We start from the raw sequence: 18,117 nt of genomic DNA, 5'->3' as shown, positions 1-18,117 counted from the left end.
GGCAATTTCTGATGGCTCTGAAGATGGACATGCTGCTGGCACAATTAGAGAGGTTGGTAACACCTCTGTGATGACATATTTAAGAAGAAAAGCAAAACAGCATGTGCACAGTTTTTTCCAGTGGTGGCGATGAGCCGTAGCCGCCGCCATCTCGATGCGGCCCACGGCGGGCCTCGCCTGCCTGGCCACCCCTAGGCAGCCACGCCGTGGGCAGAAGGGCAGAGGCGGTGGTGGCTTTCCCTTCCCAGACCCTGCATGAAGGGAGATGTTAAATGGTGCCAACGCCATGGCAGCCATCACTGCCCGTGTCATGGCAGCGGGGTCACCTGGCCGGCAGCAGAAGCACAACGAGTGACTTCCCAATGTGGAACCTCTCGGCACTGTGGGATCGTGCAGGAATCTCTGAATTGGTAGAACTTGTTGACAATGGTACCTGCAGAGAGCAGTTTTCCTTCTCGTCAGAGAAGAGGAGGAAATGAGGACATGTGAGAGAAAACAACATGGTGGCATCAAGGTCAGTGATGCCTTGAGGGGAAGGAGGTGCTCCAAGTGTCAGAAGTGAGATGAGGACTGTGGTGAAACAAGCTGTCCCCCTGTGATGCATGAAGTCCATGGGGGATGCAGAGATCCACTCGCAGCCCATGGAAGAAGTGCTCCTGCTGGAATGGGTGGATGCTGGAGGGGGCTGTGATCCATGGGAGACCCAAATAGAGAGGGAGGACTACTGGTCCCAGAGATAGAGAGAGGGCCCTTACTTCCAAACTAGAGCAGCCTGTCCTTAGAGGACTGCAGCCTGTGGATGTATGACCCACTCCACAGCAGTTTTGGGAAGACTGTTTGCCTGTGGGAGGGACCCCATGGCAAGGCAGAGAAAAGATTCCTCTTCCTGAGCGAACAGAAATCTCAGGTGATGAACTGACCAGAACCCCCACACCCTGTCTTCCTCCACTGTCAGTGGGAAGGAGGGAGGGGCTGGCAGGGGAAAAGGTGTTTTAAAGGTTTATTTTACTTTTCCTCATCCTCCTCTGACTCTATTAATAATAAATTTATTTTACACCTTCAAATTTGAACCTGGTTTGCCCTTAGAGTATTTTTCTCCCAGTCCTTGTCTCAACTCATGAGCCCTTTGTTAATTTTTTTTCCCCTCTCCTCTGCCCAACTACAATAGAAGAAGGTGAGTGAATGACTTTTGTGGCTATCTGGTGTTTAGCCAGTATCATCACCATGACATCCCGCATGGGCATTGGATTAAATAGTTTCAAGAGATCCCTTCCAACCTCAATCACTCTATATGACTCTGTGTAAAAGAAGAAAAATGACTAGTATGCTTCAAAATCATTCACAGGTCTACTTGTTCAATTCAAATGTGCATTTCTGATGCTTGGAAGGTTAACATACCTGTTTTAAAAGAGGCAATGTCTCATTAACATCCTGAGGATGGATACGGGTAAATAGCATCATGCACCGACATTTGTGGTTCATTTGCAATGCCCTACATACTCTATCGAAGTAGCTTCTGTTTTTATCTATCTTGCTTCCTTTCCCTTGCCTAAAATTCTAATATAGATGTGAAGAAAAATATGCCCTTACTTGCCAAGGAAATTGGATATACCAAGGTCAGAATCAGAGCATCTCATTCTCACCATGAGATGCTGTGATTCTGACCTTGGCATTTCCAATTATACAGTCATTTCTGTATTTGACTGTAATCTGCAATCTGTAAAATCCAAGCTTGTGTTAGCAGTTACAAGTGCAGTTTACTTATACTAGAACATTATACATTTAATGAGCACAATATTTTTTAACAGGACGATTCTTGTTTCTTGTTTCCCCTGTAAGCGGTGGACAGATAGATTTAAAAAATCATTAATTTCATGATTATCCTAATGATCCAATTTATTTCTGAAGACATGAGGCCAACTTCACTCACAAATAAAACCTTGTTCAAAAAAAGAAATGTCCTAATCTTATCTCGGCAGTTACATTTAAACACAATAAATATCCTGGATATTAATTTTCCTGGATAGCCTGACACCAACTAAGGTTCTCCTCACCTTTACACACTAACAATTGTTTATCCTTCCTTCATTCCTTTGGACATAATCCTTGACTATTTTGTGACATCATTTCTCAGTCTGCCTTTGGCAGCTTTCCATTCTGATCTTGCAGCTCTTGACATTCTCCATTTCAATTCTAACACTGGGTTCCTCTCATCCTACATTACAAATATGAATATCTAGGCATGAATATGTTGTCAAAACAGAAGTTTTGTGGAGATGAAAAGGGACCAATGTGTCATGATTCCCTGCAAGAAGCTAAAAGAAAACACAATCCTTGCACCCTCAGTAAAGATTTAAAGAATAAAGAGAAGTTTACTTGGCTTTCCCTTTTTTGAAAAAAGTTATTTCTAAGGAAAGGCTATTTGACGTTCAGTTCTGTCTCCTTGCTTTGGGCTTTCTCCACCAAATCTTTCCAAAGTTTTCTCTGTGGGTGAACTGTTAGCAAATTCTAGCATTTAGGGCAGGGTTCCAGCCAACAGCTTGCTTGCTTTTCCCAGAAGATGGAAGCTTTGCTTCTCTCTTCCCTTCCTGGCCACACAGTCTCCCAAGCACTCGCTTGGTTCAAAGGAGTTTTCAGTTTTGGGGAAGTACAAGGGGACTCACAGAAGGGTTCAGTGAATGCTAGACCTCATGCAAGGTACCTCAGGGAAGTTTGCTGAGACCAAGGAAGTATAGGTCATGAATGTCCTCTTTGTGACAAAAGGCAATGAGATCAGCTCTCTCTTGCTTGTGAAATGGCATCATGAGACTGCTTATAACAGTTAACTCTACCTCAGAATATGCAGTTGCAGCTTTGGGCTTGCAATGTGCTTAACCCACTTCTGAAAATAGGGAGAGAGAGATACAAGAATCTATAGATTTGCAAAATTATTAGCTCACAGCTCTATATAATGTTATAGATAATAGAGCTAATCTTTCTAAATCTTTTCTCATTCTCATTATATAAAGAAATAATTTAACCTAAAAGCATGAAATCTCTATTTCTCAGTATAGAGTTCCATCAAGTTGTTTTTAGGGGTTATATCCTTTAGAAAAAAGCTAACCAATGATAGTCCCACAAGCAACAGTACATTTTGAGTCATACCTGTGATCATACTTGATATGATTAATGGCAGAATGATGAGTTTGAGCATTCTCATCAGCAATTCCCCAGGAAATGCAAAGTAGACCTTATCCAAGTTAGACAGACTGCCATATTCCCGTACCAGCACGCCAATCCCAATACCTAAAAGGGACATAAAAATGTTACACAAATTAGATGTAGTTTATAATAGAAACATGTGAGACAAGGAGAAAAAATAGCACAATAAAAAGAGCAAGAAATAAACGTATTTTCACAACTCTGGTACAACTTCTAAATCACGTAAGATCATATATTTCCTTTTCTAATAAGCAAAGTAATAACACATAATTCTGAAGCAGGATGTCTTTAGGTATGTCTTCGGAAAAATCTGATTAGGTGGTCTGATTATCAGTCCAGTCCAGTACTGACTTTTTACCCACCTTCACTAGTTCTAGAAGACTCATAACTGGCATTAAAAAAATCAATAGACTATATACACTACCAAACACTAAAGAGAGAAGGTGACATAAATACTTCAGATTATTTTTTTTTTGGTGAAAAGCCTACCCATCAGCAACACTTTCAGTACTTGCTGCTCTACATAATTAGGAAAGTGTGTGACTGTAATCACTAAATTAATTTAATAACTTCTAGGAAACAGAACAACAAAAATACACTCTGCTCATTTCACACTCATTTCACAACACAACCGGCCTAAAAATACCAGATTATAAATTCAATCAGTGATTGAGCCATGGCACAAGGAACCTTTATACATCCTCTTATCTTTGGATTATATGAATTATCAGTTCCCACTTCTGAGACAAATCACAGATAAGACTTCTACCAAAAGAAAAAAAATTATGGGTCAAAAGACAAAATTCTTCAGTTTGACAGTTTTCCATTCCAACATGATTTTCAAATTAAAATGACAGTTACAGGAAATGTGTTGATCAGTGTCTAAAAAGCACTAGAACTGTTGTTTCACATAGAAGCTTCAGTCCCGAATGAAAAGAGATCAAGAGATCCAGTTTCTAACTGGATCCAATGAAAGAACAAGTCAGAACTCTCCATCATCAAAATCAAGCTAAATGAAAATTAAAACAGATTAAAAACCAAGTCTTTCCTGTTAATAGAGATGGAAAATTAACCAGATAACCTTCCAAGAAAATGAGCTGCTCTAGTCAACTATTAAGATTTCTGATCAAGGTGTCATCTCTGCCAGTGAATACAGACAGTTTGAATTCCTTGGAGCAATCTTGAATCTTAATAGCCTTGAAGATATTTGCAATATTATGCAAATAACCTTGATTAAAGAATGATAAGACACAATGATATCTACTTCTCATCTAGGTACTGAATAAATGAGTTGAAAATATTTACTCTGCACTTTTAGATAAGCCCAAGCAAGATAAAATTAGATTTGTAAAATGGTTACATGAGTTGAAGTTAGTTGCTAAGGCTTTGATCCTGAAGGTACTAGAGTAAATAGCTGAATCCCACCATACAGGTAATTTCCATGTCTTCAGACAATTCACGTAACTTAGGGTAGACATTTGCTTAAATTGCAGCAAGACTGAACTGCATGTTTATGGCAAGTTGTGTAATGCCACTTTACTTTCAGCAGGTATGACCAGGACTTGTTCTAACCATCTGCCTTTCATTCTATATGACTGTCATATTTGACCAGATGGAATTCTGATAATTGTATATTCAGCCGGATTGCTAGCAGGTAGAAAGATTCACCCTTGTTTTAATTCTTGAGGTTCTATTTTCCACTTCTTTAGATTTCACTACAAAAACTTCCCGCATGCTCTCAAAATTATAGCAGGGTTTCCTTAAGATGTTCCATCTATATACTTATACCTGTTCTGTTTGATTTTTTTGTTGAGGATATTATTTATCTAATGACAATAGCTGAGAACAGAGTTTCAACAGTCTCTTGAAATTACATTATTGCTCTCAATTCCTTATTCATGCAATTCCTTTACCAGGCAACACACTTATATCCATATTAACTTCTGTAGTATGCCAAACTACAGTAAAATGCAGCTACTTTTTAACTGCAGATAGCATCTAGCATATGCTGCTTGAATATATCATGGGAATATAAGAAATTTTATTTTGTAACAGTAAAAGATAAGATTAGAAATTCAGCAGAATAAACTTGCTGTTGTACAGGAAATGGACATATGTAGAACTTTTTGATCCTCATCTCAATAACCAAGTTTAACTTGGAAATTTCTTCTGGGATTTGCAACACACAAAAAGAAGTGTGGTTCTGTGTGGTTACACATTTCACATGGTAACCACTGCTTTTAACATCACATTGATTATAGCAGCCCAAAGCAGAGACAATGTGTTATAAAAATCTCAATTTCTCTAGATGAATGCTACTGATAACTCCCTTACTTCTGAAATTAAAATCAACAATTACTTTTAACAACCTTAAAATACGCTATAGGCATCAAAGCTGCTTCTATATATTAGGATTCCTTTCTTCTTATTTTTTTATTATTATTTTAATTTTAATTTTTTATTATTCTTTAATTTATGGAATAATTTGCTTGCACTTTTTGAAGAGAAAAATGTCATTTTTCCTACTTGCTCTCTTCATCTTTCCTGGAGGAGTTTCAACTACTCCACCTTTCTTCTCATCCGTGATAAACTGGTTTTATTTCTTTTCCATCTATTTTGCTTTTCCTTCTTGTCCACACGGCTAAGTTAGGTTATGATTTTTACCACAAGAGCAAGCTCAATGACACATTCTGCTTAAGCTCCGGATTTCTGCAGTATTGGGCAGATGTGAAGAATGATGGTGGAATAAATGGTACAATCCCATACCTTTAATTTAAATTTTTAAGGAAAACATATCCTTGTAACGGTGCATAGTACAGCACATGCTGTATAGCATGGTGTCTACATTTCTTCTCCCAGCAGCCACCAAGACAGCAAAGGAAAGGTGCAGTCGGGTCCCTGAGATTGCAAGCACAATGAAGGCCACAGGACAATTCTCACATGGCCTAACTCCTTGTTACTGTTCTCCCAGGTAACACATAAGGCTTTTTATAAGCTTGGTAACAGACAGAAAATCCTTCAAAGAAAAGGTGCAAATACAGACGAAGTAAATGAGGGGTGAGGATGAGAGGAGCAAGAGAAGAAAAACAGAGCAGAAGAAAATCACTGAATATAAGCACACCAAGTGAAACCCATTCGCACCCAACTTTCAGGGAGTCCCAGTTTAAAAAGCCAGAGGGAATGCATGTTTCCCCTCTATAGGATCAGCCATTTTTCACTGTGCTACCCAGAAAAAGGGCAGCAGAAAGTGCTGCAAGGGGTTACCTAGCACCTGCAACTGGCTCCACTGTGCGACGTAGCACTAGATCCATTACATCTGCCAAGCCTGAGGCTTTACAGGACCTAGGAGATGATGGCTGTATGTAGAAAGGTGGCAGAACAAGTCTTGCCTGTGTATGTATGTTCGGTGAGTCCACCACTGAAATTAGGTAAAATGTGTCTTGGGAGACCATTATGTTGAAGTTTCTGTCTATCTGCAAAACAATTTCTGTGACATCTGGGTATCTGGTGAACAGTAATTTATTGCCATCTGATCTTCATCTGGAGTGTTTCTTTGCATATTGCTATTCTTTCTGAAATGTTATCTAAGGAAAAAGTAAATTCTTTGTATGGGAACGATTATAGGGCTACTACATTTTTCTTCAAGTACCTTGCTGAAGTTCATGGCACAGATTTGGAAATGAGTAAAAAAACTTACACACATTCTGTTCAAAACATTGGCATAATCTCCATGCTCAGTTATACTAGCACACACGGGGTGTGTCATAGATTGTCCTACAGCTATTGTAAACTTGTAAAAATATGCTGGTCATTCAGAAGCCCGCAAGCAACCCAACATGGAGACCATTTACAATTTTTCAGGAAGTGATAGCTAAACCCTGAACCCTTTTTTGTGAGGTCAAGAAAATACAGATTTTGAATTTCAAAACTCAGAAACCCTGACTATCTGAATCTGTTCAGGATATGCAGTATGACATTACAGTACTTATTTGCTTTACATCATTACTATTGTGGGTTAGTTGCTCTTCAGAACCTGATTACATCCCTGATAAGAATATGGTAAGAAAGCATGCCCCTTTACCTTCACAGGTAGAACAACTCACAATTTTGAAACAGATAACCTAAGTCCACATATATACATGACTGCTTCTGTTTCTCACTGAAAGAGAATATGAAACAGAAAAAAAAAAGTTATCTAACAGGTGGGACTCCCTCATGTTATTTGCATTCATGGATGAGAACACTGGTTTGGGATGCACAGTTTCTACTGACAGGGAGTTCTCCATCAGTGTGCATGACACTGAAGAAACAACATATCACCTCCACCTCCCACTGACTTTATTATGGAATGATCCTTAGGAATGAACCATAAAGGCAATGAGAAAAGGAATCCAGCATATATTTTTGTAAAACTAATAATCTGTTTTGTAAAATTATCTGTTCTGTAGCACATGTATTGCTCTGAAAAAAAAGCTGTGGTATTTATTTTTCCTGTTTTCTTAAAATTTCATAATATGGAAGCTCCTTCTCACTGAAGCAGTTAGTGATCCTGCTGATGCTGTTAGACAGTGTGGGAATTACAGGAATTTTGCTTTGACACAGCACTGAAAGAAGAAAAAAAGTCACATTGTTCAAACCTGGTATTATTTAATTGTACTGTAGCAATATCTATTGTGCTATTAACTAAGTGATTAGGCTCTTCATAATTTCACATTATATGCTGCACAGATGTGACAGACTAAAACAATTACTTCTATAATTTTGGTGAGTCTTAACTGAAGTAACCTCACAGCATATGATTCATGGAACTGAAAAGGCTAGCAAACAAAGTTCACTGACTTGATTTCAAAAACAATACAAAATATTCAATATAAACATGTCAAACTGCAGCACAGACAGGAAGGAGTTTTGCAGTGTGATACATTCTCAGTCCTTTAGTAATATTTTATAAACCAATTTTGTCTGCTCTCTCCATAGAGTTTCTCTTATCACTGGCAGTTTCTTAGTGCAAAGAAATATAGTGCCAACTACAGAACACTAAAAGAGAGAGTGTGGAAGAATATATTACAAAGGCTTATAAACATATTATTTCAGCTCTTTTGCATTATTTTTAATACTTTCTAATGTTACACATTTTACTGTTTTACACTCTATCTTCCAATAAACATACTGATGTGGATTGAAAAAAGATGATTCTTGGAAAAACTGCAGGCAACCACTAAGGTATAAGAGATTCAGGGGTATAATTACATGGTAACTAATCTTAACTCTATGGTTGCTTGTGTTAGCCAGACTACCAGCTTGCTTACAAAGACATGCGAAGAAAAGTTGTCTCAGAAATCTTCCAGAAGAGAGTTTCCGTATCAGCTCTTGATTTACTGAAGAATATTTAGTAGCAATGTATAAGAGAATGCTTGTCCTCTGCCATGGTGAGACCCCCTGATGCTCTCTGATTATCCTGTTGAGGGTCCAGTGGTTGTAAACTCCTTCACACAAGCAACACATTGTCATCTGACTGCAGGGTGAGAAAAGTTCAGGAAGACAGTGACTCCCTGTGATGGACCTTCAGGAATGAAGGCAAGGTGGAATGCTGGCCAGAGGGGTAAAAATCAACTACTCCAGTGTGGGTGTACTCCCTTTACTCACAGTAGGTTTGAAGGCCACTGCAAACAGCAAACCCACATAACTCCTGCTACTTTCTGTGCTGCAGGAGCCTGGAACAGAGCTGATAACATAGGGCAGCCTGTAGCAGTCACCACTAACACAGAGCAGCCTCTCTGCTATGCAGCCCTGCACAAGGCACACCTCATCCTTCGTCAAACCAAGAGCAGTTAGTTCACTCACCCAGGAAAAGGGAAATAGTGGCTATTTTCCTGTGACTAAGTGAGCACAGTTCTGCTGAATCTGAACCAGTACTCCCCCAAACATGCAGAGGGCTAACCAGCTTGATTATTTAACAATGTCTCCTACTGGACTCTGGGTTTCCTCTCCTTTAGCCAAACAGTGTAGATGAATTCCACCTGCACATACCTTCCAAATATTTTCCATGTGCAGATGAAACTTCCTTCAGAAAAAGCCAAGAAAAAAATATACAGGCAAAGGAAGAAAAAAACTTTCGACTGTGCTTCATCTAGCTAGAACTCTTGTAAAGAATCTACCACTAAAAAATAAACTAAGTCATACCAGAGATAAGATCTTTTTCTTTCACAGTTTTCAAAAACTTGTCAACTTATTATATTTATGAAGTAGTGTGCTTACAACCTTAACATAACAAATTTATTTATTTTATAAGCAAGGTCATGTCATAAACAAACAATCTGGGGAAAATGACAATTTTGTCCCAGCAGCTATGCAACCTACATTTCTTCATGGATTTGGATGTGTCCTGGTGAAAACATCTGTTCTGTGGGGAAATACCGTGTGAAACTCATTAAGGTTTCAGGAAAAGCAAAATCAGTGTCAAACACACATGATGGAGGACTATAGGGTAATTAAAAAAAATGAAGAGCCTGCCTTTTGAGAGGAGATGAAGGAGCTTAGTTAGTCCACCATGGATGAGTGAGGTAGGAATATAGAAAATGGTTGAATACTAGTGATGGAGTAATATTTTAATTATTGGATGCATAGTGAAACAATACATTTATAGTGGAAATTGTAAGGCTTTCAACCATCAGATTGAAGAATACAGCTTCCTAGGAGGAGGTACAGCATCAAATGGCCTATATAGCTTTAAGATGGAGCATGGCATGTAACAGAATTTTATCTACAATGGTGCAACCCAAAGCAGCAAAGGCTAGATACGATAACCCAGGGGGTATCCTTCTATCTCTCTATTCCTGTGCTTTACAGTAAAATTGAAAGGTGACCTGACAACAGTAACTTGTCTTTCTTCTTTTGCAGACCTTCCTTATGACCCCTTTCATATATCACTTCTAAAACCATTACCCTTCTCCTTCATCTCATCCATCTATGATGTGTGAGCCTTCTTTAATTATGCAGTCATCCAGACATGTATAGGTCTTAGTGTTTCCACAATGTCTCCAAATGCACTACAATTTATAAAGCAGTGCTTTTGTTTAGACCCCTTTTCTCAGTCATTTCAGAAATTCATGTCTCTCAGTCGTAGCATCCAATGTTTTGCTTATATAGCCTGACACACTACAGTACCATGGGCACTATTACAGTGCCACACACAGAATACCAATAATTTCTCCCCCTTCCTTGTAAAAGCCCACTGATTTTCTGTTCTCTTTCCACAATGTTTTGCTTGCTATCCCAAAGCTGTATAAGCACCTTTGTATATGGATAGCCCAAGAGATATTAGCTCAGTAGAGCACATCAGGAGAAATGCATCTTTACTTAAGACCCCAAAAACACTCAAGAAACTAAATAGTTGGAAGCGGTATAAGAAAGGTGAAAGGCTAGTAACTGTAAATATCTGCCAGATTCTAAACCTTGTTATTACTTCATTCATCAGAGAAAAGGACAGTAAACAAGACATTCTGTTCTAGCTCTCCCCTTGCTGGAAGAGCAATGGAATGATTGTGACTGAGATAAGCAGATGGAAAGCAATTTAGTGGACACTAAAGATAGACAGATAGTAACATGCACTAACATTGTTATTCTGAAACTAATGAAGACTTCAAAGCCTTGAGAAATCAGATATATGATCCAGAAAATTAGCTCAGATTAAGCAAGGCCAGGTTGTTTGCCATTCCAAAAGCATGAAAGCACCACGAAATTTGAGACACTAATTCCAATACAGCCCTGATCTTCAGATGTGATACAGATGTGTTCTCACTGGACAAGACAATATTGTGGGACTATAAGCACAAATGCCTTGCACAAATCCTATGGGGCATTTGTAGGAAAAAAAAAAAGATTTCCCAACAGTGCAACTGATGTTTGCAAGCAGTCTCAACTTGAACATTATCTTTTTAATGGGGTATAGGGTATATAAGATGAAAGTGTCTTTATGCTTTGTTTCTAAAATGTAAGTATAAAAGAAAATAAATTTCCGCAATTACATCTTCCCTTAAATAATATTGGGAAATTGGACACAGTAAATATTTTGCTGATACTAATACTGGTGTTCTTGCTTCAAATGTAAAAATAATACCAGTGGACTTTGGTAGTTTGGGGACTTTTCAGAGTGTAAATTGACATTAGGATCACCCTTTCCAAAGATTTTAAAATTCAGCTCTAGTGATAGTTTCACTTCGCTCACATAAAGTGAAACACAGAGACTGGATTAAAACAAACAATAAAATTGGAAAATTTACATGCCAGAAGAAGAAATAAAAGATGGATTTTCTTTGCTTCAAAACAGCTCAAAAGAGGCATCATGCTTAACTTCAATTACCTTTGAATTCTTTCATTGTCTGACTTCCTGACTTAGAGCATTTTTGATCCTCAGTGGCATATTAAACTGTCAGATTAAATTATTTGTCACTACACATTTTACTTTCCATTGCTAAAATTAAATTCAGACATTTTCTCAGAATTGCTGTGTTTTATACATTTCTGAGGAGATCCCATCCTATATCAATCTGTTGGCAAGTGTTACAGAGAAACACAGATATAAGAATCATCACTGTCTAGAGAGGCACAGAAAGTCACAAGTATTGTCTATGCTGTTCTGAGGCACAGCAAGAGGAAAACAGTTTTCTTTTAAATTTCCATGCTACCACAGTTGATTCAAGATATCTGGTTTTTATTTTTTGTAAATTCCAAATTAATAAAATGCTATGCTTCAGAATTCAAGAAAGAAATTGAATGCTTGGCTTACATCTATACTTGTCAGAAACAAAGCAGTAATTCTTTTGTTTTATTATATTCTCCTTATTCTCCAAGAACTTCTTTCTTGCTGGTTTTGCTAGCATATTTCAAGAGACTATAAATCTGCTTCATTGTTTGGAACCTTACCACTATATTGTGCAAGCAAGAAATGGTACTGAAGACAGCCTAAAATAAGCTAAGAGGCCACTTTTTGATAAGGGTACAAGGAAAATGGTGAAACTTTACTTCTTTACTTCATATCAAGACTGGGCTTTTGCTATTTAAATTGTATTTGCTAGAGACAGTAGCAACTTACTGACAGAGTTAATAGGTTTTTGGGCTTTAGAAGCTGCAGTCAACATCTGCAAAAAAACCTCAGGAATATTGAGCTCCCTGGATTCAGGTTTCCCTATGCCTTCTGCATAGGGAAAGGCCATCAACAGAGTGATAGGTTACTAATTGTTCTGTTGTTGTCTTCACCCTATGAGACATTCATTCTTGTACGAATGCACTGGTGGGCTTCCAGTAATGCAGAACTACTGCTATTAAAACCAGCTGTCGCGTCCCCTTGTCAAGTCTGATTACAGAGGGAGCACAGCCCCTGATTTAGCAGGTATGAATGGACCTGATTTGTCTAGAAACAGAGAAATATTCTTAAAGTGAGACATTACTACTTAATATTATAATATAATAACTTCCATTAACATTATAGAGAATAAAGGCATATCAACTGCTAGGGGGTATCATAAAATACAAGCTAGAAGATTCACTGGCTAGTGCACTTACCAAATCCTGGTAAATCATTTTAGTCACAACACTCAAAGTTTCTGCAATGCTGGTGTTACAACAGGAACTATGTGCATTTAAATCTCACTCTCAAAGGCAGGGAGAAAAGGAGGTCTGACGCCAGCCCAAATCTTTCAACAATGGAACTGCACAAGCAAAGCATCTGATCCTGCAAAGACTGAATAAATTCACTTCAGAGGTGGAAAAGTCAGGTGTTTAGGCATGCTCCAGCCTCAATACCTGACCCCCGCCCTCTCTTTTACTCCACCCCTGCCTTGCATCACCGCTTGCTGCAGCTCGCGTTTTTGCGCGTTCTCTGGCCGCCCGGTCCCGGCTCTCGCTGAGCCACCTCGGACAGCTCCCGCCGCCCCTGTGCTGCCCACCCGGCTCCCGGCCAGCACGAAGGCTCCTTTTTCGTGGTGTCTGAGGCATACAGCGTAAGGACCATGTACATATGTGAAGCAGAGAACGATGGAGAAGGTAATGGCAGAACACAAAAGTGTTTCTCGCTGCCTCTCACTGAGACTGCACTGGCACACCCCTGATGAACAAAGGGCTGAAGAAAGGACACCTGAGATTCACAGTCTCTGGTGCCATTAGCTTTCTCAGTATTGCATTTCTCACATTTCCACATAAATACCTGAACAATTTTAGTGTCCCACACCTGTGCTATTGAGAAAAGCCGAATCCCAAGGCACAGAGAGGTTTAGAGGTATCTTAAGTTCTGAATATGTTTAGGAAGTGACAGACACTCCATTCAGTGATTAAAAAAAAAGTATTTGCAAATTTGGGTGAATTGAATCCCTCAGAATAATCTTTCCCAGACATAATGCTGCTACCAAAAAAAAAAAAAAGCAGCAAATAGATTAAAAAACTATCACATAATCAGCCTTTTCCTTTCATGACTGGTTTGTCTGCGTTGCAGCAGTGACCTTTTTGAGACAAAGTGATGACAAATAAGAAATACTCTATGAGAAACCTGTGAAGTGTGACTTAAACTCTCTGTATGCAATCGCCCTTTGGACACCTGTTTCAGGGTGAGTAATTTTCAGGGATATTTCCGGTTTATTTTGCCTTGATTGTATAATCTGGAAACATGTAACTTTCTATAAAACGGGCTGAAGAAGCACTTGAAGCAAATTGACTTGTAAACTACTTTTCTTAACTCAGTTGCTTTGGGCTCAGTAAGGCCAGTAGAAGAAGAAGATGCAAGATACACCTCCTTTTGCAGATATTTGTGTCAGGCTGCTGCTCTCCTGGTTACACATCTCTTCACATCAGCTTGGTGGCCTAAAGTTGACTCTCTTCTAAGGCAAGGAAAATAACCACTTGAGCCTCAAATTTTGTTTTCTTTGAATATGCATTCAGGTGTTTTCACCCAAAAGACATGACACTCCAGATATTTTGTGTACAGATTGTAAATTACACTGCCCCCCCCCCCCCCCCCCCCCCACACACATTGCTATGAAAGAAATTCTGGTACTTTTGAAAAGGGAAAGGACAGGCAAAAAGTTGAATGCTTAAGATAATAATACTCTTGAAGGAAGTAGTGTTTGGAGTTTGGAATTCTGAGGGGTTTCCATTTCTGTCTCTTTTCAGAGCTGCACACAAGTAATCAGGAAAACTTTTCAACTTAGTAAGGGTACTAGAAAAGATAAGTGTATTTCAATTGGATGCTGAACATGGCTCTGAGGATGATGAGCAAAAATCATGACTCCATATGATAGTGCAGGAATATCAGGTACTTTGCAAGACAGCTGGACAGCTTTCACAGCATATTTTCACAGCTTGATTCATTTATTACTTCCATCTTCTGAAAAGCCTATATTCTCATTTCAAAATGATGTGCTGCTCTTCTGCTCATAAATGCTAAATTGTTCTTCCAAACTAACTAGATTAACAAACCTCAGACCAATTTCCCAGAGTATATTAAAAAAGAATAAATACATAAATTTAATTATGAAGGGTTTGTGGACTCTAGGTATATTACAAACTTTCCTCATGCTGTAGTAAAGCAATAATATACAATTTAACTCCATCTTAACAAGGGTTTCACTGTTCTTCTTGTGTACCTTACTTCACCTTTGAGAGATACTGGAAATGCTGCAGATACACAGTTCCTTGAAAAGGTAATTTGGTCCAAGGCTCACAGAATTACTATGAAGACTCTCTATGACAGTATTATAGAGCTCCCCTGAGTTATGGACTGTTAATTACAGTGTAGCAGGCAGAGAAGTTGAAGGACACAGCAGGTGTTGGGAGACAGTCCTGTTACTGGGAATTTCTATTGGGTATTAGGGGAATTGGGGTCACTTGTCCCCACAGCTCCTGCATTGTCATATGTTGTGGCTCTCAGAGAAATTTAATTTCAGAATGTTGCACCTGTGGAATCACATCACAATCTTCAATTCTAACTACAGACACTGAAGATAATAAGAAGGGAATATTTCTTAACCACCTCTGTAAATCGGAAGTAAGTACGCCAACTTCTGGAAGAATACCTGACAGGAGTATGTGAAAAAGCAATCGTACACATGCAAACACAGACACATAAACACATTCCTCCAGTTGTACAGTCAGATTTTCAAAGCAAGGCCCTTAGCACCTGGTATACCAAACTCACAAAAATATTTTTGAACGAAGTGAGAAAAATCCAGGGATCTTTCAAATACTGAATGTATTGTGGAAAACATGTATATGTAAGCACAGTTCTGATTACAGCTTATAAATAACTGGAAGGAATTCCAAAATAATAATTCTTTTCTGAACAAATTTGCACCGAAATAGGCATGGTTGAGCCAAAATTCAAATTAGCAGAAAAGTCATCTGAAAGAGACAGCAAGTTAAGGAAGTATTTATAGCACCACTTCTATACAGGAGAAAAAAGTGAACAAGACTTTCCAAATAATAACCAAGAGAAAATGAAATAAATAGGGCCAAAATGATGCCCTATGGAAAAACCTCTTCATCTAAGTAACATGGTGCATTTTCTCTGCCCTCTTTGCCCACTTATCCTTAATAAGATGGCGTTCAACTCGTTTTTCCTTCAGAAACTTATTGAGGTACAGGGGATAAATCCTGCTATCTTTACAATGATGGCCCTGAAAACCTCTCTGAAAGCCGGATGGCACTGCCAGACGTTTCACCCCCGAAAACCTCTCCAAAAGCTGGGCGGCATTGCCAAACTCTTCCAGCTGCACCGCTAGCTTGGGCCACCAGAAGCAGCCACCTCGCTGCTCTCCGGCCCTACAGCAGCTTCCCCCGGCGGGGCTGCCACCTGCAGACCAGCAGTAGGCAGGGGCCGCGTCCCCCCAGAGCTGCAGAGGCCCCCCGGGGCACAGCCCGCCGTGGGGACCGGCAGCACGGAGGGCTCACAGCCCCCGGCGCCCGCGCGCTTCTCCGCACGGCGGTCTCACCCCGCCGATCACCGACCTTTGCCACACGGGCCGGAGGGACGCGCGCAGAAGCCGGCCCGGCCAGGAGGGCCCCGGGCCCCCGTTGCCGACCCGGCCGCCCGGGGCTGACAACGCCGCGTCCCCCCGCGCCCAGCCCCGCTCCCGCCCGACCGCCGCGGCACCGCCACACTGCGGGGCTGCTCCCCGCGGCCGCGGCGGTGCCGGGGAAGAGCAGCCCGCCGCCCTCGCCTGCCTTTCGGGTGGGTCGTTAGCACGGCCCCACGCCGCCCAGCCCTGCCCTGCGGCCGCGCAGCCCCCCTCGCCCCGGCGCGGTCCCCGGTCGGGCGCCGCGCCACAGTACGGCCCGGCAAGGCCGTACCGTGCCGGCAAGGCCGGGCGGGGGGCGGCGGCGCCCCGCTCCCTGTCTGCCCCCGCGCTCACCCGCCAGCACGGCGGCCACCGTGCTCAGCAGCAGCCAGTTCTTCCTCACGAAGCTCGGGCAGAGCAATTCCTTCTTCACCGCCTTCGCCATGGCGGGGGTCGGCGGGGCTGGTGCGGTGCGTGTCGCGCGGAGCCGAGTCGAGTCAAGCCGGGCTGAACCGAGCCGAGCCGAGCCGTGCGGAGCCGAGCCGAGCCGGGCCGGGCTGAGTCGAGCCGAGCCGAGCCGAGCCGAGCCGAGCCGAGCCGAGCCGAGCCGAGCCGCCTGCGTGCGCTCCGCAGGGCTGCGCGCTCGCCGCGGGGAGGCGGAGACGTTGCGCTTCACCTGGCAACCGGAGAGCCCGGCCCCCGCCCGCCCCTCGCTCGGCCAGCCCACCTGCCGGCCAGCACAGCCAGCTCCTGCTGACAATATTGGGGACAGCAGGTACACAAATGTCTTGTCGGATTTCCCCCCCGGGATTTCACCCTGGTAGGCTTACATACCAAAATAGCCAAGAAGCGTTCATTTCTTGTGCATCTCACTGGCAATGGTCTCCTTCTCCCTCCCCACCATAAAGCTGATTAAAGCATATATAATATTTGGCCCAGTTCTCTGTGGGTGTATGGTTTTCAATATGTCTATAAACGTGCTGATTTTGATTGTCAAACCCATAGCTCAAAGGTAAATGCAAAGAGCAGCCAAGCCCAACCAAAATCTGCCATTGTCTTGCTGAATGACATGAAGGAGAGAGCAGAATGAAAGTTTATTTTATCTTGTTTAATTGCACTTGATATCATCGATTTCTAACCATACACTACTGAAGTTTACTTATTTCTATCTATAACAACTGGGTAACTAAGGCCTGAAGGAGATCAGCAAAAACTGCAATTGAAACCTTGTCACTTCTGCTCATTCTTCATTCTTCACATGAATCTGGCTGTGCTGTGTGACAGCCTGGAGAAAGAGACAAGTATGTACCTATTTAAATCAGGTAAAAGCACTGAAATCCACCTGCATGAGAAGCAAGAGCTGTCATCAATCTCAAGTGTTAAAGCCTAGACCTAGATGCATAAATTCATATAGACATACCTAAAATTGTTCATATTTTTCAGATGTGTAGAACAACTGCAGTAATTTGTTTGCATCTGTCATCAGGAGAATTAATTTAAAAAAATAAGAGGTAGCCCAGTGGTGGAAAGGAAACAGATGAGTAAATATATTAGTTTAATTAAGCCATAAAATGTGTCAGATCTCTTAAAAGGAAGGCTGGCATGCATTACAAGCTACAGTAAAGCAAAACAAAAATAATTAATGCAAAGAAATGGTAAGGAACAACATTACTATGCCTAGACTTTGGTATGGAAATATCTCAATATATGAGTGGCACTAAAGAGATACATGAAGAAAAAGCACACTGGGTTTCAGGATGGGCAAGATCAGGCATATCTTGTGTAGAAGAGCTCTGACTTTGGATCTCATTGCCACAGGGTATAATTTTTTAAAATTATTATTTCCTCTCATATATACTTAAGAGTCTCA

At 40.9% G+C, this 18,117-nt stretch overlaps 1 protein-coding gene across 1 annotated transcript in view; it reads right to left on the bottom strand.

The window, feature by feature from the left end:
- Positions 1 to 16,852, bottom strand: part of SLC1A1 (solute carrier family 1 member 1) — a 50,188-nt gene extending 33,336 nt beyond the window's left edge. The window contains exons 1-2 of the mRNA XM_036403471.2: positions 16,602 to 16,852; positions 3,145 to 3,285 (exon numbers count right to left, since the gene is read on the bottom strand). Coding sequence (XP_036259364.1) covers positions 3,145 to 3,285; positions 16,602 to 16,692 — 232 coding nt within the window. The 5' untranslated portion in view covers positions 16,693 to 16,852. The remainder of the gene's footprint in view (positions 1 to 3,144; positions 3,286 to 16,601) is intronic.
- Between the last annotated feature and the right edge of the window lie 1,265 nt (positions 16,853 to 18,117).

This window comes from Molothrus ater, chromosome Z (assembly GCF_012460135.2).
Source record: "Molothrus ater isolate BHLD 08-10-18 breed brown headed cowbird chromosome Z, BPBGC_Mater_1.1, whole genome shotgun sequence".
Classification (NCBI taxonomy): domain Eukaryota; kingdom Metazoa; phylum Chordata; class Aves; order Passeriformes; family Icteridae; genus Molothrus; species Molothrus ater.
The sequence above is the reverse complement of the archived record's forward strand: the minus strand, read 5'-3'. Positions and strand labels throughout refer to the sequence as shown.